Raw genomic sequence first — 27606 nt, 5'->3', positions numbered from 1 at the left:
AGATCCAGGATGTGTAAAACAAGCATTGGACATTACCCAAACGTAAGCCCCATGTTATCTCACCTCAAATAAACCAGCTGGAGACATGTTGGCAAGCTTTGTGTTTGAGACCACATCAAAGCTGTTATTTAAAAGCTGCAGTGCAGAGCTGTGAACTTAGTTTATAATTGCGAGTCCAAATGATCCAAAATATGAAAAACAAGGTTCATCTCCAGTCGTAGCAATACAATTAAGTGAGAAGGGTAATATTAGTAATTGTTACACGGCTGAGTTGAATACTCATTTGTAATTTGGACATTTCAGAGGTTACTGCCACGCAAACTAATGCCCATTGCTGAGGAGGATCAAAGAAGGGAAAGAAAGAGGTTAAAAGACAGAGCACTGGATGTCAGATGAATCACTAGAAGAAGACGGACAGGAAGTAAACACTAACAGTAAGAGCAGAAGCAGGCTGACAGGAAGTACACACTAACTAACTTGAAGTCACGTTGTTGTCAGCTCTGACATCTAGGCATCAAGGAGGATTTCAGAAACAAACACATGTAAATAAAACTCAAACAACTCACCTTCATGCAGAACCTGGTGTCAGGCTTGTCCACACCGTAGTCCCGCATGGCCTCCTCATACGTCATGGTTTGGAAAGGAACTTGGACGGGACCTTTCTCTGCAGGCCAGGAGTAAGCCAACAGCCCCTCCACCAGGGCCAGGATGCCTGCCTGCTCCACAAAAGACATCTCTATGTCTACCTGAGAGAGATGATGGGAAAACACATCAGAACTCTTACTAACTCCTAAAGTCTAGGCACAAACCAGGAACAAGTGCAGTTAGCTATTTTCACCCAGGTCAGCGCTTTTCATGTCCCATGTGAAAAGTCAAGATTGAGTTATTTTAAATTACGTACGTAGAGTTAAAGTAATTTATCCTACGTAACGTTGGTTAACATAAGTATATGTTCCATGACACAAACCATGATCTTTTCCTCCATCTGACCAGATTTAAGATTCAAAGGCTTTATTGTCATATGCACAGTAGTTACAGTGAACCTGCAGAGGTTCCACATGGACACGAACATACTCTGCAACTTCTACAGGTGCTCCATAGAGAGGATCCTGACCTTCTTCAGGTGCTCCATAGAGAGGATCCTGACCTTCTACAGGTGCTCCATAGAGAGCATCCTGACCTTCTCCAGGTGCTCCATAGAGAGGACCCTGACCTTCTACAGGTGCTCCATAGAGAGGATCCTGACCTTCTACAGGTGCTCCATAGAGAGAATCCTGACCTTCTACAGGTGCTCCATAGAGAGGACCCTGACCTTCTACAGGTGCTCCATAGAGAGCATCCTGACCTTCTACAGGTGCTCCATAGAGAGCATCCTGACCTTCTCCAGGTGCTCCATAGAGAGCATCCTGACCTTCTACAGGTGCTCCATAGAGAGCATCCTGACCTTCTCCAGGTGCTCCATAGAGAGGACCCTGACCTTCTACAGGTGCTCCATAGAGAGGATCCTGACCTTCTACAGGTGCTCCATAGAGAGGATCCTGACCTTCTACAGGTGCTCCATAGAGAGGATCCTGACCTTCTCCAGGTGCTCCATAGAGAGGACCCTGACCTTCTACAGGTGCTCCATAGAGAGGATCCTGACCTTCTACAGGTGCTCCATAGAGAGGACCCTGACCTTCTACAGGTGCTCCATAGAGAGGATCCTGACCTTCTACAGGTGCTCCATAGAGAGCACCCTGACCTTCTACAGGTGCTCCATAGAGAGCATCCTGACCTTCTCCAGGTGCTCCATAGAGAGGACCCTGACCTTCTCCAGGTGCTCCATAGAGAGGACCCTGACCTTCTACAGGTGCTCCATAGAGAGGATCCTGACCTTCTACAGGTGCTCCATAGAGAGCATCCTGACCTTCTACAGGTGCTCCATAGAGAGGACCTTGACCTTCTACAGGTGCTCCATAGAGAGGATCCTGACCTTCTTCAGGTGCTCCATAGAGAGGACCTTGACCTTCTACAGGTGCTCCATAGAGAGAATCCTGACCTTCTTCAGGTGCTCCATAGAGAGAATCCTGACCTTCTACAGGTGCTCCATAGAGAGCATCCTGACCTTCTACAGGTGCTCCATAGAGAGGACCTTGACCTTCTACAGGTGCTCCATAGAGAGGATCCTGACCTTCTTCAGGTGCTCCATAGAGAGAATCCTGACCTTCTTCAGGTGCTCCATAGAGAGAATCCTGACCTTCTACAGGTGCTCCATAGAGAGCATCCTGACCTTCTCCAGGTGCTCCATAGAGAGGACCCTGACCTTCTACAGGTGCTCCATAGAGAGGATCCTGACCTTCTACAGGTGCTCCATAGAGAGCATCCTGACCTTCTCCAGGTGCTCCATAGAGAGGACCCTGACCTTCTACAGGTGCTCCATAGAGAGGATCCTGACCTTCTACAGGTGCTCCATAGAGAGCATCCTGACCTTCTACAGGTGCTCCATAGAGAGCATCCTGACCTTCTACAGGTGCTCCATAGAGAGCATCCTGACCTTCTCCAGGTGCTCCATAGAGAGGATCCTGACCTTCTACAGGTGCTCCATAGAGAGGACCCTGACCTTCTACAGGTGCTCCATAGAGAGGATCCTGACCTTCTACAGGTGCTCCATAGAGAGGATCCTATCCTTCTACAGGTGCTCCATAGAGAGGATCCTTCTACAGGTGCTCCATAGAGAGGATCCTGACCTTCAGGTGCTCCACAGAGAGCATCCTGACCTTCTTCAGGTGCTCCATAGAGAGGATCCTGACCTTCTACAGGTGCTCCATAGAGAGCATCCTGACCTTCTTCAGGTGCTCCATAGAGAGGATCCTGACCTTCAGGTGCTCCATAGAGAGCATCCTGACCTTCAGGTGCTCCATAGAGAGCATCCTGACCTTCTACAGGTGCTCCATAGAGAGGATCCTGACCTTCTACAGGTGCTCCATAGAGAGGATCCTGACCTTCTACAGGTGCTCCATAGAGAGGACCCTGACCTTCTACAGGTGCTCCATAGAGAGGATCCTGACCTTCTCCAGGTGCTCCATAGAGAGCATCCTGACCTTCTACAGGTGCTCCATAGAGAGCATCCTGACCTTCTACAGGTGCTCCATAGAGAGGATCCTGACCTTCTACAGGTGCACCATAGAGAGGATCCTGACCTTCTACAGGTGCTCCATAGAGAGGATCCTGACCTTCTACAGGTGCTCCATAGAGAGCATCCTGACCTTCTACAGGTGCTCCATAGAGAGGATCCTGACCTTCTACAGGTGCTCCATAGAGAGCATCCTGACCTTCTACAGGTGCTCCATAGAGAGGATCCTGACCTTCTACAGGTGCTCCATAGAGAGCATCCTGACCTTCTACAGGTGCTCCATAGAGAGGATCCTGACCTTCTACAGGTGCTCCATAGAGAGGATCCTGACTGGCTGCATCACGGCCTGGTACGGCAGCTGCACCGCCCTCAACCGTAAGACTCTACAGAGGGTGGTGGAAGCTGAACATCACCAGGACGGAGCAGCCATCCATGGAGGACCTCTACTCCCAGCGGCTCAGGAAGAAAGCCCTCAGGATTATCAAAGACCCCCATCCCCCCAGCCACAAACTGTTCCGTCTGCTGCCGTCTGGCAGGCGGTCCCGCAGCATCCGGACTAACACCACCAGGTTCAGAGACAGCTTCATCCCACAGGCCATAAGACTGTTAAACACCTGAGCTTGCACTACTATCTTTTTTTTGGGACAATTGTATTATTATATTATTATTATTGTATTATATGTAGGTCTGCAAACGGTCTGGTTGTCTTTCTCCTGATGCTGCGGTGTTCAGGTAGTTTTCGTTCCTTAAAATAATTAAGTAGTGAGTTTTCTAGAGGATTGTTGAAGTCACTGTAATATTAACGGTTTACAGGCATGACGATGTGACCCTCCTCCATCCTGAGGCGTGCTTTTTTTAGGAAACACTCCTGTGAGTTGTATCAGAGGTAGCAACCTGTGTACAAACAGCATGTATGTACACAGGTTAGTACTTAGATTTGACAGTTTGGTAAGTTCCCTGACTAGATTTGAAATGTTTGGCTGAAATACCAACCACTAAGGAAATAAAAAGAACAGTATAGTCTCAACATAAGTCCTGCTGTGTGGGTGCATTGTGTCCTCCGTCCTACCTGAGTGAACTCCGGCTGCCGGTCTGGTCTGGAGCCTTCATCTCGGTAGCAGCGAGCAACCTGGAAGTACCTGCCACACAGCGAAGACAAAGGATGTTATAACTCACCTTCACTTTTTCTTTCCATCAACTTTCTAGTTCATGTTCAAAAAGTACAGTGGGGCAAGCTTTTTTAATAAGCCCAGTAAATGGTGTGGATAAACGAGGTGAAAAGAGGGATCGATGCGGTGGAGGATGAAGGACAAGCCAGTAAGACTAAAACTGACAACGTTCAGCCAGCGGCAGAGGGGCAAGCAAGTGCACGGAGTTCAAGCGGGAGTACCGGGTTCAGTGGGAGCAAGAGTTTAAGTGGCTGAGGAGGGAAGATGGCAAAACGTTCTGCGACATCTGTAGAAAAGCTAAGATGAGTAACGGATTTGCCCGAGGGTGCACGACGATGCAGGAATCAGCATTGAATGTTCACAAAAGTAGCCATAGCCACATTGAAGCTTCAAGGGTCGTCAACCAGAGCGTGGCAATGGTAAAGCATGTGGAGAAATCACATATGGCAAATACAAACACCCCGAGCCACCTACAGTGGGGCAAAAAAGTATTTAGTCAGCCACCAATTGTGCAAGTTCTCCCACTTAAAAAGATGAGAGAGGCCTGTACTTTTCATCCTAGGAACACTTCAACTATGAGAGACAGAATGAGGGAAAGAATCCAGGAAATCACTTTGTAGGATTTTTAATGAATTAATTGGTAAATTCCTCGGTAAAATAAGTATTTGGTCACCAACAAACAAACACGATGTCTGGCTCTCACAGACCTGTAACTTCTTCTTTAAGAGCCTCCTCTGTCCTCCACTCGTTAACTGTATTAATGGAACCTGTTTGAACTCGTTATCAGTATAAAAGACACTTGTCCACAACCTCAAACAGTCACACTCCAAACTCCACTATGGCCAAGACCAGAGAGCTGTCAAAGGACACCAGAAACTAAATTGTAGACCTGCACCAGGCTGGGAAGACTGCATCTGCAATAGGTAAGCAGCTTGGTGTGAAGAAATCAACTGTGGGAGCAATTATTAGAAAATGGAAGACATACAAGACCACTGATAATCTCCCTCGATCTGGGGCTCCACGCAAGATCTCACCCCGTGGGGTCAAAGTGATCACAAGAACGGTGAGCAAAGATCCCAGAACCACACGGGGGGACCGAGTCCATGACCTGCAGAGAGCTGGGACCAAAGTAACAAAGGCTACCATCAGTAACACACACGCCGCCAGGGACTCAAATCCTGCAGTGCCAGACGTGTCCCCCTGCTTAAGCCAGTACATGTCCAGGCCCGTCTGAAGTTTGCGAGAGAGCATTTAGATGATCCAGAAGAGGATTGGGAGAATGTCATATGGTCAGATGAAACCAAAATAGAACTTTTTGGTAAAAAACTCAACTAGACGTGTTTGGAGGAGAAAGAATGCTGAGTTGCATCCAAAGAACACCATACCTACTGTGAAACATGGGGGTGGAAACATCATGCTTTGGGGCTGTTTTTCTGCAAAGGGACCAGGACGACTGATCCGTGGAAAGGAAAGAATGAATGGGGCCATGTATCGTGAGATTTTGAGTGACAACCTCCTTCCATCAGCAAGGGCATTGAAGATGAAACGTGGCTGGGTCTTTCAGCATGACAATGATCCCAAACACACCGCCCGGGCAACGAAGGAGTGGCTTCGTAAGAAGCATTTCAAGGTCCGGGAGTGGCCTAGCCAGTCTCCAGATCTCAACCCCATAGAACATCTTTGGAGGGAGTTGAAAGTCTGTGTTGCCCAGCGACAGCCCCAAAACATCACTGCTCTAGAGGAGATCTGCATGGAGGAATGGGCCAAAATACCAGCAACAGTGAAAACCTTGTGAAGACTTACAGAAAACGTTTGACCTCTGTCATTGCCAACAATAAATTCTTTAAAAATCAGACAATGTGATTTTCTAGATCTTTTTTCTTCTCATTCTGTCTCTCATAGTTGAGGTATACCTCGGATGAAAATTACAGGCCTCTCATCTTTTTAAGTGGGAGAACTTGCACAATTGGTGGCTGACTAAATACTTTTTTGCCCCACTGTATATTGTTTTCCCTGTAAAGAAAACATGCTATATTAGCATTTGTTCAAAAAAGTTTAGGAACTTAACGGCACATTTCAAATGTATATTTATGTATAGATGTCGCAATTGTACTAAGCTTTGGCAATTCAGTATGTCATTATGATCATGCTAATAAAGCTATTTGAATTGATTTGAATGTTGATAATTACATCCATCTGGGATATTGGCTATAGCATGTTGAAGTGCAAATATAAAATGTGTATAATAGTGTATATAATACTCTAGGTTTAACAACAAATCATTTGAAATAACGACAAAAGTGGTATCTGACTATCAAATACAGGAAACAAGCTAAAACATATCAAACACATAAGTATTTTTCAGTGATGAGCATGTGCAGATCATCACAAACAAAAAGGTTGCATTCAAATGTTCCCTTATCTTAGGAAGGTTTCAAACGGAGTGAAATGACCCAGAAGCACCTCAGTGTCAGCCATGTAAAGAAAATGTCTCCAGCGATGGCTCCCGTGTCTTTGGCTCTTCTCCAACTCTGCATTTTCTTCATTATATTTCAGTGTTTGTTTACATTTGGGTGTGTGCACTTTTTCTCACACTGCAAGGTCAGGTTTAATGCAGTATGCTGCTTTGTTGCTTCTGTAGACTGCGCTCTTTCATTCCAGTAAAACTCTTCAGAAACCAGTAGAAACCAATTTGACCAATAAACAAAACAATTGACAAAACTTTGAACTATGAAATATATTAAACGTTGGTGAGCTTCAGCGGGCTAATGCCATATAGGAGCTCCCTCACAAATACCCAGGGGTTAAATTGAGCCGGGGCTGTCCGGGGCTAAGCCCGGTAGATAGGACGATGCTCTGACGTCATCACCCTCGCACATTTGTCATATGTTTACAAAAAACGATATATATGTTAAGACTTTTTTTGTTCTTAATATAGACTATATTTAGGGTCGATATGTGTTGACCTTACTTTAAAATAGCAGATCTCTGTGACCGGATATCGTTTTTTTGGCTTAGTGGAACATGTGTCTCTTCCTTGGAGGAGCAGCATCGCCCGGACTCCGCTGCTCCTCGGGGCAGAGAGTGTGCCAAAGAACAGATAACTAAGCTGACTGAGCGGCAGGGGCGGACTGGGACACAAATTCAGCCCGGGACGTTCAGACGCACCGGCGCACACACCGGGCCGCCGCACACACCGGGCCGCCGCCCACGCATGCGGGCCACCCTTGTAGCCTACAGATAAATGATACATCTACTATGCTCATATACTGTATACTGTTATGGCTAGATTCCCCAGAGTCAAGCCATAACATAAAAGAGATGGACAACAGGAGTAAGGTGCAAAATGAAACCTTCCTTTATTTAAGGTTTCTTAAAAATGTCCGTGTCATGTGTGAAGTGTGTCAAAGTGGATATGTAGGAGTCGGTAACGTGAATGTACAATTGGGATTAAGTACAGCAAATGGTTGCCTGTGCCTGGCTGTAAACAAAAAGAAGTGCCAATGCACATGCAGCTCAGATATTCAATCAATACCAACAAATGATTCTAATAGTCATTATGAGAGCACTTGTCCAGTATTAAATAACCAACTTCAAGGAATACAACAGTAGGGCTGTGCATCTTCACTGGTCTCACGATTTGATTACGATTATCCTGTCAACAATTCGATTCAATTCGATATCCCGATGCATCACGATGCATACCAATGCGTTGCATCCTCGATTTTCTATATTACTGCACATGGCTTATTTTTCGTCAATGCATACATGCAGTAAATACATATGAACTCTCTTTTTATTATTTAGAAAGTGCTTCAGAAATCAATAACATAAATGTCTTGACATTAATTTATAAACCAAAATAAATGAATTGTATAGGTCTAGCCTCCCTATATCTGTGTGTGAAGTTGTTCCATCCTCAAAAACAAAAAGCTAATGCTTCTGCAGTCGAGCTGCAGCTTCTAGCCACGGTCTTCTGTTAAGAAAGGACACTGAATGTCCTGAATGAGGCATCACACACAGGACCTGAGTCTGAACACAGCAGACACCAGGAGGATTTACAACAGCATATACAAACTAAAATAGTGCATGTGGGTGCACACTCACATTCTCTGTTTTACTGTTACATGAATCCATGAATGTATGAGATTAAGTTAGCTTCATTATATCTCAGTGATTAAGTGAATAATAAAGTTTCTATCGGGTCACTATCAGCCTGTCAGTCATTATTTTTATTTTCAGGGAGGGGGCGGGGCTTGGAGGAACGGAGAGGAGACGGTGATCGCGGAAGCTTTTTTCCTCCTGCCTTCACAAACTTTACACACGTATATATCGTCTGAAAATTGCTAGAGGACATTCATACTCTGCAATCCAAGACTTAATTAAATCCACCAAAAACCTGACATGATTGCAACGCGATTATTTTTGAAAAACATAAATCCCTGTGCCGCAGCGACACGGAGTGATTCAGAGCGGGTCCTTCTGCTGCTGGTTCTGGACTAGTGTTCTTGTGTTGGTGGATAAAGCAGACTGCTCCATGTTTGGTGTTGCTGTGCCGCTGTCACGTCTGCTCCCTGATCTCTGCGTCACCGACCGATTTCATATTAAAGTGACAGAAAAAAAAACGTTATAGTAAAGTCGCGGCCGGAAAATCAGGAATCAACGTTACTACTCTATAACCGATTATCTTCCGTCACTGCATCAAGACCGAATCGTCCACGTCCGCATCGCAATGCATCGTAGAAACGATTATTTTCAACACCCCTATACAACAGGCACATACCCTCTCAGACTGTTCTACCTTACATCACCAGCAGGTGTCGCAGCAGCTCACTTGTCTCTGCGACCCTGTGCACATGAGCATGAATGCCTCCATATGCTCCTGGGTCAGGGTGGTCCTCAGTCGATTCTTCACATATGTCAGTGTGGAGAAGGTCCTCTCACAGGCAACTGACTGAATGACAGTGTTAGGAGGAACTTGTAGCCCAATCCAATGACATGATAGGCACCAGTCAGCAAGTTGTACTGTGACAAGACATGATGCACACAAATAGCACAGCTTTTGCAGTAGTTGCAAGTTCTCTAGCTCCAGGTCTTCTTCTCTTCCATCCTCCCCTCCGGTTGTCCTGACATTGTATGCATCCAAATGGGGCATCTTCAGTCTCTCCCAACAGTTGGCCAGGCTTGACAGCTCAGCCTGCAGTCTTCCAGCAGTGGCTCTTTCATCATACTTCTGCAAGCATTCGCTCAGCTTTTGCAATGCTTCTGTTGGAAGGCCCATTTCCTTCATCAAGACATGCAAAGTCTGCGCAGAGTGGTCCATTTGCAGCATAGCGACTCTGAATGCTCTCTGTGACTGTGTCCAGAAGGACAGTGTGGACCTTGATCCTGTAGTCTGCCTCAGCGTCTGACACAGGCTCATCTTCAGCCAACTCACCTGGCATGGCCTTCTTTCTCTGGGAGCACAGCTTGGACCACAACGTGCCAGTCCTCCTTCTCCTGTAGCTTGGCATTGGCCCACTCCACACAAGCATCTGCTGCTCTTTTCGCCTCATCAAAACCCCTGACACACTTGTTGAGGCTCTCTTGGGTCCCTATTACTAACCGATGGGCAGTCGGTAAGTCCATGCCGCTGGTTTGGAGATACTTGGAGATACCTTAGGAGAGACTCTGTGTACCCCCAGACTTTTGCTCTGACATGTGGCTTCATGGAGTCCTCTTCTTCAATCCTTGTTAATGTTGACACCAAGTCAATAAACAAGGCACGGTCAGGATTGCCAAAACACCCGAATATCTTGCTCAGAGCCTGATCCTTGGCCCACCACCTCGTCTCCCCGATTGGAGACAGCCGTCTGTGTCGTGTGTCTTCACTCACTTCCTCCCATATGTTCATACGCTTGTATGACTCTCTGATGAATACAGCAACATCATTCAGAAGTGAGAAGAGCGATGCACTGGCTATCACAACGCCTGTGGTGTCTCCTAGCACACGGTTCAGGACGTGTGTAGCACCAGATGTGCACTTGGTTGGGAGACTCTGCGGAGAGCAAGGTGGAGAACCCCTTGTATTGGCCCTGCATGTTTGCCGCTCCATCGGTTGAGTTTCCCACACAATTCCGAAGATCAATGTCCACCTTTGCCAGAGTTGTCTTCAGTAGCTCTACAAAATATTGTCCAGTTGATGACTCACAGTCAACCACAGCTAGAGCCTCTCGTGGTCACATCCCTGAGGATAACAGCACACTGGTCTGTGTCGATCGGCACAGAAAGCATGCCTGCCTCCCTCACTTCCCTAGATATGGTTTCTTGGATTAAGTGGCTGATGACATTGATCACTTTGTTCACTGTAGTCTTTGAGAGCAGAGTGACAAAGGACCCTCTGCCTTTAGACCCGGTCTCATGCAGCGTCTTGCTTTGTTCAACACATTGGGTGACATGTTCCTGCAGGCAGACATCGTATTTGCTGAGCAGGATGATTCATTCCAAGAAGTTGCCATGGTCAGCCATTTTCTCCCAAGTGTATGCTGCTTCAAATGGTTTGCCTCCAAAGCTTAGACCACGCTTTCCAAGGACTCTGACTACTTCTATGACACGTTCCATGACTTGCCGTTTCTTTCTGACATGGTCTCTGTGTAGAGACATTTGTTTGCCACTGAGTAGGCTTGCTACGTCTGCTTTACTAGCCCTCATAAAATATGCCTCTGCACTTTCTCTGTGGACTTGGTCTTTCTCGTGCTCTTCTATTCTTTGATGTACATGCTTCCAAGATGTCATTCCTCCTTTAATGAATGAGCTGTAATTTGCACATGGCTTTGCATACGCTAAACATACTGTACAGTAGAGTGAGTTGGATTTCTCACAATATGTAAGCCACTTTCTATTGATTCCATCTTTGTTGTTGTAGATATTTGTAACTGTTTGTTTTGGGGGTTGTTGAGGGTGGTATGCGAAAAATGTATTTATATCTTTAGCCTGAGGCCGGACAAAGTAATCAAAGCTCACTTCATCAGTCTGCATCTCCCTGTCTTTTGGTTCTCCTGTGCTGGACCCTGCAGCTGTCTCCCTTTCCTCAGGGTCAACTGTGCTGGACCCTGCAGCTGTCTCCCTTTCCTCAGGGTCAACTGTGCTGGACCCTGCAGCTGTCTCCCTTTCCTCAGGGTCAACTGTGCTGGACCCTGCAGCTGTCTCACTTTCCTCAGGGTCAACTGTGCTGGACCCTGCAGCTGTCTCCCTTTCCTCAGGGTCAACTGTGCTGGACCCTGCAGCTGTCTCCCTTTCCTCAGGGTCAACTGTGCTGGACCCTGCAGCTGTCTCCCTTTCCTCAGGGTCAACTGTGCTGGACCCTGCAGCTGTCTCCCTTTCCTCAGGGTCAACTGTGCTGGACCCTGCAGCTGTCTCCCTTTCCTCAGGGTCAACTGTGCTGGACCCTGCAGCTTTCTCACTTTCCTCAGGGTCAACTGTGCTGGACCCTGCAGCTGTCTCCCTTTCCTCAGGGTCAACTGTGCTGGACCCTGCAGCTGTCTCACTTTCCTCAGGGTCAACTGTGCTGGACCCTGCAGCTGTCTCCCTTTCCTCAGGGTCAACTGTGCTGGACCCTGCAGCTGTCTCCCTTTCCTCAGGGTCAACTGTGCTGGACCCTGCAGCTGTCTCCCTTTCCTCAGGGTCAACTGTGCTGGACCCTGCAGCTGTCTCCCTTTCCTCAGGGTCAACTGTGCTGGACCCTGCAGCTGTCTCCCTTTCCTCAGGGTCAACTGTGCTGGACCCTGCAGCTGTCTCACTTTCCTCAGGGTCAACTGCATAAGAAGAACATCAGCAATCAATTAAATTACCAATATTATATCAATATCATGCACAATAATGTCAATCACTAAAATGAATGATTGGCCACACATCTCTGTGTCCTTATTATTGAATATTATTTAATATAATTATTTAAAATTATAATATTATATAATTTAACTTGGAATATTATGAGCATATGACTCTATCCTAATGAATCTAACTGTATGCACAATATAATAGTCTGGCCAGCCCGTGCTAGGTTCTGATTGGCTCTCTAGGTTGGCATTCTAGCTTCTGACTGGCCGTGGGCATATTATACTAGTCGTAACATTGCTAAACTTTTTTCATGACGGTTTTCTCAGTCAACTAATGCTATTGCTAACAGTAACATAAATGAACACAGCCCTGCACACGGCACCTGCTGTCATTATATGCCGGGTCTGTGGTTCATCATCTTCCTTCTCATTCTCCTCCTTATTACTGCGACTGGGAGCGGGAGCCTTTCTACTAAACAGCTCTGTGATTTTGAAATGTTCCAGCATCTTCCTGTAGCAATTTTCGTTTTTTCATTCTGGCTTTTTCAGCCCCACCCTTTCTTTTTTTACTGTTCTCTAGCTTGTCTCTCAATTTCGCTAGCTGACTTACTGATCAATCATCAAGTGAAGCGAGGGAGCTTGTCTGATGAGTGGACTGATGGGAGGTCCACCGGAAGGGGAGGGACTTCGCCACTCTATTGGAAGAGACGACTCATCTCTCCCGGCCCAACCCCTTCAGTTCATCTATTAGCCTACTTTCAAAAAACATAAGATTGACAAGTTTGACAACCTATCAATAGCGCCGTTTACATGGAATGTTTTTCCGATCGTATCCGATCACTAAATAAAGCGATCCACATTCACTCGTATACATGGGCCAAGCATTAAGCTGATTACAATTTCACCTGTACCGGGCTACCGGCCCATCAGGATTCGTCCCGAACGTCCCGATGGCCAGTACGCCCCTGCTGAGCGGAGAACTAACGTGTCAACGTGCGCCAACGCCTCCATCAATTTTGAATGAGTTGACGTAGAATACTGGCGACGTCACGACAATGTCAGATGTCACCGCGGCGTATCATAGGTGCGCTCAAAGTACGCGCTCACGTGGTGGCGGCGTAGCTTAGAAAGCGCTATTTTAGATATGCGTGTTGATAACGTACGTGTGGATATGCGCGTGTATAACGTACGTGTGGATAAGCGTGTGAATAACGTACGTCTCGCCTCCGTTAGCATTGTATAGTATCTGGTACGGGGATTAATAAGAGTTGTGTCTAGCAGCTCTCTCTCTCGCTCGGGAACAGCTGATCGCTGCGCAGCGATCAGCTGACAAGATAACTTGAGATGGTTATGTTGTCTCAAGGGGAGACAATCATTATGGTATTAGGCCATGCAAATACAGGTTCAACTTAGTGATAAAATAAGTGTTGCATAATATATGTTCTTGAATAATGTTATTTCATAAATAGTTAATGTGATTATTACATTTTCTCCTTATTCAGTTCCACTATCAGATGATGCTGATGGTGACGGCCCTGAGGGAGAGATGCAGGCAGAGCTCAGTGGACAGACCTGGCAGGTACAGAGGAAACTGTTTCAATAGGCTATGACTGACACTGAACACAACCAAAGGAAATGTAATGACAACAGTATACGCAAGCTATGTTCATGTTCTCTCAATAAGTTACTATAGTTATTGATAAGAGTTTAATCCCAATGCTGGTTCTTATTCAGTACCAGCAGATGCTGAGGAGGTTGAAAAGACAAGTCAACATTCAGGGTCCAGCACAAGGGAAATTGCAACTGAGGGGACAGCGAAAGAGACGCACAGGAAGTTGACACAGAGAGGCCTTTTGATCCAGGCATGGAAGCATGTTCACCAGGGAATTGAAGAGCATGAAAGAAGCGGGTTGCATCGAGATAGTGCAGATGCATATTTCCTGAGCAAGCAGAGCTGATATCAGTAGCCTTTACTCAAAGTGAGTGATGCATTTAACTCCAAAACAAAAAACAAATCTTCCCGGGGCAGCATGCCCCTGGACCCCCCTATAGGATTTGAGGTCCACCCCCAAATAAAACATGTTCACATGGAAAGGTTCCCAAATACATATGCACACTTTTTTTTAACAATATCCTATTTCCATATATTTCTATTTGAGTAGTAGATTTAAACTGTAGGGCTATCACTAAGGGCAACAACGTTGTAAATATTGACGATACATCCAGCAAAACAAACTGGTATGGCCTGGCTGGGTGTATATTTCTCAGCCTGACCTATGGTCCCAGTCCGGCCCTGATGACACATCACACACCCATACACTACACACACATGACTGATGAACTGATATCACAATTGAGTTACTTTCTTTAAAGAAATGTACTGTAATTGGAAAAGAATCATGTGTGGTGTCCTTGTTGTGTCCGTCCTTGAGCCAGGGCTCCTTACTGTTGTATGTAGGTTATTCTTGGTTTTACAATGAATTCAGTAATGGTGTGTGTGTGTGTGTGTGTGTGTGTGTGTGTGTGTGTGTGTGTGTGTGTGTGTGTGTGTGTGTGTGTGTGTGTGTGTGTGTGTGTGTGTGTGTGTGTGTGTGTGTGTGTGTGTGTGTGTGTGTGTGTGTGTGTGTGTGTGTGTGTGTGTGTGTGTGTGTGTGTGTGTGTAACACAAACATAATAAATCATTGGATAGTGTTTCTCAAATGAAGGGGGAAAATAATGAAATAAAGTGATGTATTAAGACTCAGTGCGAGTTATTACTTTCTTCCTTTACTTGGCTTTCTTCAAAAATACACAGACATTGCAGCACATCGTGTCAGGTCTGTGTACAGCCTCTCAGCAGCAGAGTGATGTGTTGGTGGACCTTCGTTTCCTCCTGACAGCTCACTTAAAGCTATACTCAATTACATTCAATTAGCATGACCATAGTTTCATATAGTATTGCCAAAGTTCTGTAACATCTATACAAAATATATATAATATATATATATATATATACAATATATATACTCCCCCTTGTGGCCAAAGGGGGACACAACTCTTGTCTTCAGATGTATGCTTGAGTGCAGCAAAATGTGACTATTTTGTCAACTAAACATCATAAAACAATACATATGTTAGTAAACGGGACATTATAATCTCCGCACATTAACTTTATATTTGCCTCCTAATGGGGCCAAAATGAAACGAAATAAACAATAGATAGGGGTTGCTTCTTCTCTGAACGTCTATGTATACTGCATCTCTCCATATCAAATACACCATAAACAAATACATAAAGTCGTGTTCACTGCAGCGATCTATTTCACACACAAAACTATGAAAACTTGGTGATATAGAGTGGCGTTTTCTCCTGGAGACCAAGGGAAGACAGGCTTCTCCTGGAGACCAAGGGAAGACAGGCTTCTCCTGGAGACCAAGGGAAGACAGGCTTCTCCTGGAGACCAAGGGAAGACAGGCTTCTCCTGGAGACCAAGGGAAGACAGGCTTCTCCTGGAGACCAAGGGAAGACAGGCTTCTCCTGGAGACCAAGGGAAGACAGGCTTCTCCTGGAGACCAAGGGAAGACAGGCTTCTCCTGATTTGTCAGCCTTTGTTATCATTTTGATCATTAAAAAGATATATTCTTGTCTGTGGTTGTTTTTGCATTCAGGGCATACAAGAGGTGTAACATCATTTGAATACCAAAACTACATTGAAATAGAGTCTAGCTCGAACAGCAACTAAGTAGCTGTAACATTACTGGGTTATTTGGTGATAACTACCAAAGTAAAGTAACTTCAGACGCAGACGTCACGGAGCTTCTCAGGCGAGAGGGGTGGCGACGAGAGTGTCACGTTACTTATCTCGCGGCATAGTTCACGGCATGGTAGGCGACGATCGACACGATTGGTTGCTCAGTGAGTCTGCACTGCAGCGGTGTGTTTCAGCGACGGGCAGTCAGGGGAGGCACGGATTGGTCATCGGGAGAATCGGGACTTTCTAGCTAGCACTTAGCATGTGGGACCGGACAGCTTTGATCCCCATCGACAGTGGCGATTCTAGAGTCTGTGGGGGCCCCTCGAAGCAGCTTTCATCACCATCAGTGGCGCCCCACACTCTTCCTTACCCCCCCCAGGCGGAGCAAGGCAACCAAACTTAAAATAAGAAGAAGCATTTGACGGCGCGCTATGAATGGGGCCTTGAGGGGGTTTCCCGACATGTAGTCAAATAAAGGGTTTTCATGTTGTCGTTGCTGTGGACCTTCTTAATACCTTGGAAAATGCCGTTTAATACTTTTTAATAGCCTTCATTTTCGCTAAATGGATTTATCAACTTTTAACAAGTTTATAATAAATAAACTCCGCTCTGCATCAGTCAAACGGCTCGCTGCACCCTCACTGCAAGATGGTGGAATGAGCTCCCATTGACATCAGGACAGCAGACAGCTCACACACCTTCCGGCGCAGACTGAAAACTCATCTCTTTCGACTCCACTTCGAGCGATAGAATTACTAACAAAGCACTTATATACTAATAAAGGGCTGGCTTAGCTAAAGCCAGTTGAGGAGCACTTGAAATGTTTTGCTCTATGAAGCCTGATGTACTTATATGATTCTGTTTTCTTCAAGGTTGTATCTTGTTGGTCCAACGCACTTATTGTAAGTCGCTCTGGATAAAAGCGTCAGCTAAATGCAATGTGATGTAATAAATACAATTGTATTTTTTTTTAAAATATGTTTTACCATAAGAGCGCAGGTGCAAAGTATCTACAGTAGATGGGCTGTACAGAGAACTGTAGTTCCCCTCAGCAGACGCACATTAATAATCCGATAAGACGAGCCCTGCCCTTACCTGTCGACCCCGGCCACCATGAGCAGCTGTTTGAACTGCTGAGGACTCTGGGGCAGCGAGTAGAAGCGGCCCGGCTCTCTGGACGGAACCACAAACTCTTTGGCTCCCTGAAACACAAGACCATGATCAGAGTGTGGCCTTCACATGTTCTGAGGGAAGCAGAACATACAAGTCGTCTCTTCCTATTATGAAGCATGCTCAGATGCTTCGACTGTTTGATGGGCAAAGTGAGTTGAATTCTGTGCGGGAATATTTAAATAATGAAGGATCTTCTTACCCCTGGTGTTCTCTTAAACAAGGTGGGAGTTTCCACATCCACAAAACCTACAATGAGAAGAACAAAAGAGACGGCTGGATAACGTCCATGCATCTGAGAGGAAACGCGTGTGTGTGTGTGTGTGTGTGTGTGTGTGTGTGTGTGTGTGTGTGTGTGTGTGTGTGTGTGTGTGTGTGTGTGTGTGTGTGTGTGTGTGTGTGTGTGTGTGTGTGTGTTGAGGAGTAATGGATTACATTATCAGGAAATGATGTAACTTCTACTTGTATCTTTAATATGTGTATGCATGTTTCTTAATTAATATGAAGCTCTTTACTTGCTGGAACACATTTACATTCCCCCTGTGGGACGAATACAAGTACCCTGATTCATGTGTTCTTTTTTTACTCCCCTATAAATTCATAAAACAGAGCATGTTCTGTCTGATCGTATTCCTGCTTTGTTAAACTAGTCTGCGCTCATGGGTTTCAGCTGTGATGTGCTCCTGAATGAATATGCTTCATGAAAGGCAGCTTTTCAAATAAAATAAATCGTTTCTGATCCTAAATATCTTGGTTTCTTCTTTCCTGCGGTCACATTGTTCTGATGTCTGACCTAAAGCCCCTGTCACACTGTCCCGAAGTTGACAACCGATGGACACACAAATATGGAATTGTGAATTTCGCACGAAGATGGCCCCGAACCACACGAAGGCAACATTTACATTACATTTAAGACATACAACCGCAATGAAAGTACCAAAAACAATGATGTTACAGTACTATGATACTGTACTGATATCTTCAGACTTTGTTCTTTACTTTATCCGTCTTTATATGTAGAAGATATTACGTTTTCTCCGTAATGTTGTTTCCATAGAAACAACTACTTCCTGTCAACTCTCCTTCAAAATAATATATTATATCCTTTTTAGTTTCACAGAACACAAGTTGGGTTATTTACATAATATGTTTACATGATTTTGTTGTAAAACAACCCGATGGACACACGATAAAGGAAACGTTCACATTCGGCTGTGATCGTAGCAACATCGGGCCATTCGTGAGGGCGTCTGAAGCCTTCGTATGATCGCTGGTGGAGTTTCTCAGGCTCCGGCAGCAACTTCGTGAGCGGTGGCAAAATCTTTGGCATACCAAAAAATAGCCGAAGGACCCTGCGAAGGTTCATTTTCGTGTTGAATTCGTGTGTCCATGTTGCCCTTCGTAAGGCCATCGTGAGGGCATCTTGTTATCATCGGTGCCATCGGGCATTCGCCCCGATCAGAGTGAGGGTGAATGCACCGATGATAACACGAAGATGACACGATTTGACAAGATGCCCTCACGAGTGCCTTACGAAGTTGCCGCTCACGAAGTTGCTGCCGGAGCCCGAGAAACTCCACCGGCGGTCATACGATGGCTCAGACGCCCTCACGAATGGCCCGATGCTACGATCACAGCCCAATTTGAACGTTTCCTTTATCGTGTGTCCATCGGGTGTCACGTTCGGGACAGTGTGACAGGGGCTTAGAGCACTTCAGTAAAAAAACATCTAAATGATATTTCTTCTCTCTTGGATTCATTTGCACTGCATTTGATATTGAGCTAATCCAAAAGTAACTGAAAGTAATCAGATTACATTACTTTTATATTTTGAAGCTCAGATTAGGTTAGGGATTACTTCTCTTAACAGGTAACTAATGACTTCTAAGGGAACCCCCCTGGTCCTGGCTCTGCTCACCGTGCTGGTTGCAGAGGAACTCCCTCATCCTCATCACCAGCTGGGACCTCAGCCGGAGGTTCCTCTGCATCTCAGGCGACCTCAGGTCCAGGTAGCGGTACTTCATCCGCAAAGACTCTGACTTCTGTGCAAAAACACAATCATTCAGAATGAATAACAATAATAAAATATCATTTAAAATGTGCAAAGTAGTGACTTACTTTGACAAAGTCTTTCATCTCAAAAGGCAGCGTGCGGCACACGTTCAACACCTCCACGCTCTCAGCCAGGACTTCTATCTCTCCTGTCGGCATGCCCTGCTCATATCAAACCGGAGCAAACTGGATTTACACAGCAGTTCCTACACAAAGGGCACTCCAAGTACTTCTCAAAGCAAGCACTTAGACAATGTACAGTAGATGGGAACTTGAAGCTAAATGGTCCTGCAGCTCTTCAGCGATGACATGCTTCATATGGTTTACGCTGACTCAGCGATGCACTCATATGTTCCAGACGTGTGGGAACAATACTCTGCCCTCCCGGGTTTTACTACATGATCGTATTGAATGTCCAGCTGCTTGAGAACGGCCTCCTCCTGATAGGTCAGTAGTTGGAGTGGTGGTGGCGGACCACTGACGGCATGCCTTTATGAATCGTCAGCTTCAACACGAGATGTTCTTCTAAAGCGGGCCGTGTTTAGTCGCAGCTTTTGAGGCACATTTAAAATGATACATACTTTAAATGTGCTAATAAAGACACATCAAACAATACATTAAAGTGAAATACAATACACATTATCGTGTGTACTTCAATATAATGTATGTCTTGTGAATTTAAATAAAAACTCTTAAAGCACGTAAGCACGGCTGGATGATAAGAGGAAGATGTGCAATGATGAATATAACTATCCTATTCAAGTGTGCTCAGTTCTGCCGCTAAAGTACAGCCAGCGGCTCGTTGAATACAAAAAGTAAGTTTGGAAGTTATTTCCAACATTCCTGAATGTGTGTATTGCACTGAGGGAGAAGGCACCAACAAAGAGAAGATAGTTACATGTTAGCCTTCCACATGGTCTTTGCTGCTCTCTGCTGGATTCATTCTTATTTCAAAAACAAATCTAAATATTTGTTATTTAACATATTGTCCCCATGTTAAGTTATTTGATGTTATTAAGGTTTTAAACCTCCCTTTCCATTGTAAGCATTGACGTATTATTGCTTTGGATGCAATGTATAAAGTATGACATCATATTATTTCAAATGTAAATTACAGTCTGTGGTATATTCATATTTATTGTCCATAGTGTCTGTATTATAATGTCTATTTTCATACCTGATCTATGGTGTATTACATTTCTTTACTGCTTTTAATAATGTGTATACCTCATTATACTGTAGTGTAAATAAATCAGTTTGTATATATATATATATTTATATATTTATATGATAGCATGAACAACTCTTCTTTCCGCTTGTTTTGCACATCTGGTGAGATGCTAACTGCATTTCGTTGTCTTAGTATTTGTACTCTGTTCAATGACAATGAAGTGGAATCTAATCTAAACCACTGAGGATGATGTGTGAAGGACAAAGGACCCGGTATCATGTGACCCAGTGTCATGTGACCCAGTGTCATGTGACCCAGTATCATGTGATCTGAGCCAGCAGTGAACCCACAGCTCTTTAAGGCGAACCCAGGAGGGTCTGCTCCACTCAGCATCCCCCCCTGACCGGTTCAATACCTCATGCACAGAAGCTTCCTTGCCACTCACTAACCGCGTTCTCCTGCCCCGCTGGGCGCCGTCTGACTGTTCCTGTAACCTTGACGACAGACTCCGTTGTGAGACCACACAGCCCCACTCTCAAATGACTCGCTGACTTCAAATACAGAAGAAAATAAAAAAGAAGTTCAATGTAAACATATAGAGAACTGGAGCAGTACATGGAGTTATCGTTAGTATTATTATAATAGTGTTATTTGCTGCAATAGCATTTACAGACACTGCATTGTGGTGTTTGTTCATCCTTACTTCTTCCTGAGGAATGAGGACTTGTGCCAGGCCGCTGAAGTCTCGCAGGATGACAAACAGGTCCTGCCTGTCGGAGGCAGGAACTGTTTTTAAAAAGTCTGGAGAGTGCTGGGAACTTTGCTCCCCACAACACAAGTGCCAGGTTGTGATATACATGTATCTACACGGGTTAGGGTTGTGCAGCTGGACAGGACAGGTACAGCCAGTACCAGGTACTGCTGACACCCAGCACCTGTCCTGAAGACCCACACATGTCATCACCACAGGCTTTTGGAGCAAGACACTCCTAGTCAGGCCTGGGAGTAAAGGATTCAATGAAACACGATTACGTGTCTTCTTTCCTACGGTCACATTGTTCTGTTGTCTTACAGAATACACATCTTATTATATTTACTTTCTCTGTTATATATTTGCATTGTATTTGAGCTAATCCGAGAGTAATGGAAAGTAATCAGGTTACATTACTTTGATATGTTGATACTCTGAATAGGTTACTGATTACATGTTTGTTTACAGGTAACTATAGTAATGGATGACATGTTAGAGTAACCCTCCCAACCCTGCTCATGGTCCTAGAGCCTGGCCCTCCTGACTGAGATCAGGTCTCATCTCTCCCCACAGTCTGACGTAACGTCCCCGTTTTCAGTCGGCTTCTTCTTCTGGACGTACTGTCAGATGGAACATGTAAATGCTTTCTCAATGTGGGATGAACAACGTGTGTATCTATCTGCAGAGTCTCACCTGAGGTACTGGACCCAGCCACACAGCGTGACGCTCGCCCCCACATGATGTGCCCGGAGCTCTCCACAGGCGTGGCTCCGGAGTGACAGACTGCTGGCCCCTGGGACAGAGACTCATGTGGATCAGGGCAGGACAGTACATGTTGATATGATCACATTGTTATCTTTAACACATTATCATTGTTCAAATTAATGATTCCAAGCACGCTGTAATACTGGTAAGTTACTAAACTAAAGCGTTATTAATTCATGATTAAGACTAATTAGCATTAGCATTAGGGCTGCATGACATTAGTGATTAATGCCATTGTGAAATTATGTGATACAAAATGTGTGATAAATAGATATTAATAATGCGGATGGACCCTATGCCATACCTTATTTCATATGGTTTGATGTTTGTTTTTAACTGATAATCTTAATTGTTGCTTAAAAAATGTACGCTGAACTGATTCCAATATGATTTAGTGCCATCTTAAGAATTGTACCCACATTTAATGATTATCAAGATAATGTCGTGAATTTAAATTATTTTTGCTAGTTTAATCGTATAATAAAATGTCTTATTTATCGTCCCATGCCTAACATTATAGTCAATCAATTATAGTCAATCAATGTCAATCAAATGTTACATTTGTCTCAGTGGACTTCACAGTGTGTACAGAATATCAGTATGACAATACGACACCCTCTGTCCTTAGACCCTCTGTCCTTAGACCCTCACATCGTACAAGGAAACACTTCCGGAGAAAACCCACAGTTTAAAGGGAACATGGGAGAAACCTCAGGGAGAGCAGCAGAGGAGGGATCCCTCTCCCAGGACGGACAGACGTGCAATAGATGCCGAAGATTACATTTACAACATAACATGTTGTAGTCATGTGTTCACCCTGGACCCTGAATGACGTCACTGTCTAATGGCAGTCAGGTACAGTGGATCTGTTCCCTCTCACCTTCAGTGAGTCATTACAGTCACATGATGCACCCATCACTTTTAGAGTACCTGTGTGAGCAGCAGCAGCCCTGCAGGGTGTGTGTGTGCAGCTCAGGGGTCTGAGCTGAGGGGCCCCCAGCAGCAGGGGTCCTTTCCTAGAGGTCGAGGGTGAGCTCTGGTACCAGACAGCGCGAGCCCTGAGAGCAGTGCACGCTCTCAGCAGCGCGTGCCTGCTCCTCACTAACATGGTGCTCCACAGCCGAGAAGCTGCAGGCTGAGATAACCTCCGTCAGTCCCACAGCGGGCTGTCGCTGTGTATGAATGGAGCACACTCAGGCTATAAAGAGCCTTGGTGTACTAATGGCACCATAATAACACTCGCTTGAACTCCACTGACCGGGGCAGGCTGTCACTGTGTCCGCTCCTACTTCCGTATGTTCCACTGCTCTCTGCTAATGTGGATGGGCTTTTCTGCAGCATTTCACATTAGATCCATACTAATCCATGTGTGTAGGAAGGAAGGAAGGAAGCGTAAACGGAAGTGACGCCATAAAGACCAAAGCAGTCGATCGGCAACATTTCTTTTTTTTAAACGCACGTAATATTGTCTTTTTACATACTTTTTTACAACACAGATCCAATTTAGACTTAAATGTATTCTCATTTTGTAACGCAGCTATTGAAACACTAGAACATATTTTCTTTTGCTGCACTTACCAGTATTGGTTTACTTACAATTGAGCAAAACTTGAATGACTTTGTATTGTAATTTTACTCCAGGTGTAACTAAGTTTAAGTGTTGATTATATTTCACATCATTCATCCAAATCTGTAGAGTAACTAAAGGTATTAAATAAATAAATATAGTGGAGTAAAAGTACAATATTTACCTCTGAATTGCAGTGGGGTAAGTAGCAACACATTAAAATACTTAAATCTCAAAATTGTACTTAGTAAATCTACTTATTTTCTTTACATCACTGATTACTGATTTACCAAATAGTTTTTTCTGGAACGCTTTAGAGCGGTGTTAAGTAGTACCCTTCGCTGCAGCAGGTGGCGCTGCTGCGTTTCTAACCGCTGTGTAATCCTCAGAAGAGAACCCTTTCTAAACAAGTAGAAACGGGGTTGCGGTCGTCGGATAATCCAAAAATCAGCTCCTTGCGTCCAGAGCCCTAAAGATACGAGTTACGACACTCCCATAGACCTCCGTTGTAAAAAATGGCGGCGCCTACTTCCGGGGTATGGACATCGAAATAGTTCAACATATTGTCATTTGGGCGTTGGACCTCATTCAATTACATTACGGCGCGTCGATTAGTTCCAGAGGTAAGTTGCTGAAATATCGAACTCTTTTGAATTGTCAACTGTCTATATTGTATCAGAGGCCCTTTATGATGCTTATACTGGTCTTCATTTGTATATGCACAGCGTCATTATCTATATTTTATCTTGGTTATTACAACCCATTTTGCTAGCATTGCCTGCTAGTTAGCTAGCGCGACTTCGTCAGTTTTGAAGGTAAGATTTCAGTAATGAATCGCTAGCAGCTTATATATCAATGATGCTGGGTAACTAACAAGCAGGATTTAGATTGATTATGTGTTTTTATTGTTATTTTGGTTTTTATCTGCTGAACCTGACCGTGTCAGCCATCCTTAGTCGGCTTTTTCTGTATGATATGACTTAACTGCTAGCACTAGTAGAAATGAGGTGGCGTTTGTGATAAATATTTCATTTAATATTTCATTGCATTTTGGGATATACTAACATTTCATTATGTGACATGTTGACTGTACTTAGTTTTTTTTGGTACTGTTCCGTGTTAACTTATCTGTAGGCTACTGTACAACTAGCCTAGCGCTACTTTTTAATGCTTGATGGCATGCTAGGATAGATTCCTTTGTATTGTAATATACACACTAATTTAATGATTGTTCTTCAAAGGTATTATTCAGTCTTACAAATATAATAGCCTACTGAACAGGCTACTCTACAGCAGTGAATGAAGGATGAGCCTAAAACATGGTCATGCATCCAAAATGTTTATTTTTAAACAAAATAAACACGTTAAAATAATAATTAGCACTTTTTTTTATTCAGCCTCATATGTCAGCCTCATATGGCTGTTGCTGCTGCTGAAGGAGGGGGCTGCTGCTGCTGAAGGAGGGGGCTGCTGCTGAAGGAAGAGGAGGCTGGAGGCTGCTGACGGAGGACCGGGAATGGAGATGCCAAGTACATCGATGGCAACGAGTAAGGTGTTTGGCAGTGGCCTAGATGTTATGACCTTCGGTGCAGAGGTCTGTTAGGTCTTCTTTGCCTTCTTACTCTGACTCTTGCTGCCAAGATACCCTTTATGTTTATCCTTCCTCTCAGCCCTGATGCACTTTGATGCAATCCTTAACCTCAGCCTGATGTATGTTGAGAGGATTTTTTTTCTTCAGGTCATGGCATGAGGGCAGGTTGCTGTCCAGCAACATGGCTTCTTGTTCCAGCTGTGACACTGCATTTGAGGACTCCATGAGGGAATCGCTCGTCCTCACACGGAACAGCTGCTCCACGTTCTGAACAAGGGTGAAAACCTCATCTGATGGACGGTAAAGTGCACCCCTTTTAAATTATTTTAATACCAGCAGACCAGCTCTCTCATTTATATCCTGTAGTGCCACAACAGAACCTTAGTTGTATTGCTTTTTTAACGGTGTCTTTCCCCCACCGTATCCCACCTTTTTCTGATTGCCCAAGTGCTCTAATTTGGTCTGTGTTGAAGATTTTTTGAAACTTTAGATTAATCAAATTGTGGTTTTTTTTTAATGCCGAATGTATCCTCTTCTGGTTTACCAGAGCCCTCTCCGCTCTCTTTCTTAGTAACCTCTCCCTTCTCAGTTGCCTCATTAGATCCTCCACGTGAGCCCGGTCACAACTGGCCCTTGGCAGTCTGGTCCCTGGAGCACCTGACCCTGGCAAACTGGCCTCTTCATAGCTGACCCCTGACTGACTGGCTCCTGGCACACTGATCTCTGGTAAGGTGGCCTCTTGATTGTCGGCCCCTGACATACTGGCCCCTGGCAGTCTGCTGACACCTGTCTCACTCTCTCTGTCTGTGATGTCCGTTTCATTCCCTTGGAACTCCACCTCAATATCTCCCTGAATCTCTGTAACAATAACAAGGCAATTGCTGTTATATGTGTATGCTGCCTTTACATGTGCACCTATTGTCATGTAAGGGTACACTACACTCCTATAGTGACATTCATCTAAGTTCGTCTATTGGCAATGTTACAGTATGAAGAAATCTGTAGATTATGTACATGTGGTATATGAGTCTTCAGAGAGTCCCTGAACCCTGGTAGCTTTGAAGCTGTATAATTTGAAAGTTGCATTAGGAGTGTAGTCTATCCTTGAATTATATAACATGGGAAACATTGTTAGCTTCATATATCATACCAATGTTTGATGTGCAGTAATAGGTGTGGTCATTATTCCTGACAGCTGGAGGCATACTCCTTGACGTGAATTTTCTCCTTTTCGGTTTAGGCGGATGTATAAATACTGTTGGAACAGCATCTGGCCTCAACCTCAAATTTCCTCCTGATTTGTTGCCAATATATTGGTCGTCTTCAAAGTGTACCTGTGGGTAGGTTTGATCAGTTTCCCCTGCACACTTCAAATGTCATTGAAGAGTCATAATTCTCTACACTTGGAAATATGATGCCCTTAAAAATGTTAATAAGTCATGTCACCTCTGTGAACATTACTTACATGACAGAGTTTTCTGCTGTTGTTGTCCTCTGTCAGACACAGGTTTTGTCTGTTGACCATTGCCATCCATCTCTTCCTTCGCTCTACGTCCTTAGGGAAGCCATACATCCGGAACCCCTTCTCGGATCGATTAGAGCACCCAAATGCTATGTATGACAACTGATCTATTAAAATGCAATATAAACGAAAGTGCCATAATATTTATTGTGCAAACATTTTAACATGAATATTGCTATGTCCTCTGTTCAGTCTGCTCCCAACTGTATTCTCTCCCCTTATTCACCACTGTTCCTATTCTTGCTCTGCTTTTTAGGGCCCAGGAAACAGATGAAGAGGATGTCCCTTTCACAAAGGAACCTTCTTGTTTTTTTCAAAATGATTAGGCCCCTGGATGCCCGAGACTAGAGTTCTGTATTGCTTTTTTGTAAATAGTTGCTTTTTTGTAAATAGTTGTTTGTAAATATTTGTAAAATGCCCCCACCCACAATTGTTGTTCGCACAATTATGCTTGTGCGAACAACAATTGTGGGTGGGTGCTTATTGTGCTGCAGACGTTGAAGGACCTGAGTCTCCTGAGGAAAGACAGGTGAAAGGTGAGGAGAGGTCATCGCTTGGAAGGTTTTATATCCTGTGGTGTCTCAACAGAACTTAATATGAATTGCTTTATTGTCTCGTCGCTGGATCACCTCCCCCTGGCAAAGTGGCCTCGTCATTTTAATTGTTATTGTTGACAAACCTGTTTGTGTTGCTCTGTTGAACCATGGTTCAACAGGAGCTTCTGTAAATAGTTTTGTAAATAGTTTGAATATTTATCATAGTAATCATTTTCAGTCTCCCACTCTCTCAATTTAATTTATCGTTTCTTTGCCCCACCATATATTTTGTTGTCCAAGGGCACTAATTTGGTCTGTGTTGAAGATTGTTTTACACTTTAGATTAATCAAAATTGTGTTTTTTGGCTGAATTAATCATTTTCTGTTGAACCCTAACCCTCTTTGTTCTCCTTCTCATTCATTTGACTTTGTTTTGTTCTAACACATTTTCCATACACTGTTCTTAATAAGTAATAGGCTACCAAGCTTTCCGTTTTCACCCTGCCTCTCCAAATGCAAAACTGTCAATAAAAAGTATGCAATAATGCAATTACAGCTGAAAAAGTACTTGGGTGTGTGTGTTTTTTTAATATATATATTTACCATTCAATAACGCAATCGCTGCTGTCTGTCTGTCCCATATAAGAAC

General features: G+C 44.4%; 1 protein-coding gene and 1 long non-coding RNA gene across 8 annotated transcripts in view; one reads left to right on the top strand and one right to left on the bottom strand.

The window, feature by feature from the left end:
• Nucleotides 1–23413, bottom strand: part of dars2 (aspartyl-tRNA synthetase 2, mitochondrial) — a 42074-nt gene extending 18661 nt beyond the window's left edge. The window contains exons 1-10 of one of the 3 annotated variants that reach the window (XM_034104039.2): nucleotides 22672–23093; nucleotides 21670–21769; nucleotides 20929–20995; nucleotides 20675–20776; nucleotides 19121–19216; nucleotides 18921–19044; nucleotides 17205–17251; nucleotides 16928–17034; nucleotides 4182–4251; nucleotides 567–746 (exon numbers count right to left, since the gene is read on the bottom strand). In XM_034104039.2, coding sequence (XP_033959930.1) covers nucleotides 567–746; nucleotides 4182–4251; nucleotides 16928–17034; nucleotides 17205–17251; nucleotides 18921–19044; nucleotides 19121–19216; nucleotides 20675–20776; nucleotides 20929–20995; nucleotides 21670–21769; nucleotides 22672–22849 — 1071 coding nt within the window. In that variant the 5' untranslated portion in view covers nucleotides 22850–23093. Of the gene's footprint in view, nucleotides 1–566; nucleotides 747–4181; nucleotides 4252–16927; nucleotides 17035–17204; nucleotides 17252–18920; nucleotides 19045–19120; nucleotides 19217–20674; nucleotides 20777–20928; nucleotides 20996–21669; nucleotides 21770–22671 lie in introns of all 3 variants that reach the window. The other 2 variants (XM_034104040.2, XM_034104042.2) reach the window with 2 other exon arrangements.
• A 237-nt stretch (nucleotides 23414–23650) lies between these two features.
• Nucleotides 23651–27526, top strand: LOC117462013 (uncharacterized). Of its 5 annotated transcripts, none has more exons than XR_011644867.1 (7): nucleotides 23651–23931; nucleotides 24706–24855; nucleotides 25047–25199; nucleotides 25489–25625; nucleotides 26140–26239; nucleotides 26401–26514; nucleotides 26678–27526. It is a non-coding gene; the product is annotated as an uncharacterized lncRNA (long non-coding RNA). The 5 variants fall into 5 exon arrangements; XR_011644868.1 differs by having other exon boundaries at nucleotides 24706–24860; XR_004553787.2 differs by having other exon boundaries at nucleotides 24706–24902.
• Nucleotides 27527–27606: the final 80 nt, after the last annotated feature.

This window comes from Pseudochaenichthys georgianus, chromosome 17 (assembly GCF_902827115.2).
Source record: "Pseudochaenichthys georgianus chromosome 17, fPseGeo1.2, whole genome shotgun sequence".
Taxonomy (NCBI): Eukaryota; Metazoa; Chordata; class Actinopteri; order Perciformes; family Channichthyidae; genus Pseudochaenichthys; species Pseudochaenichthys georgianus.
The sequence above is the reverse complement of the archived record's forward strand: the minus strand, read 5'-3'. Positions and strand labels throughout refer to the sequence as shown.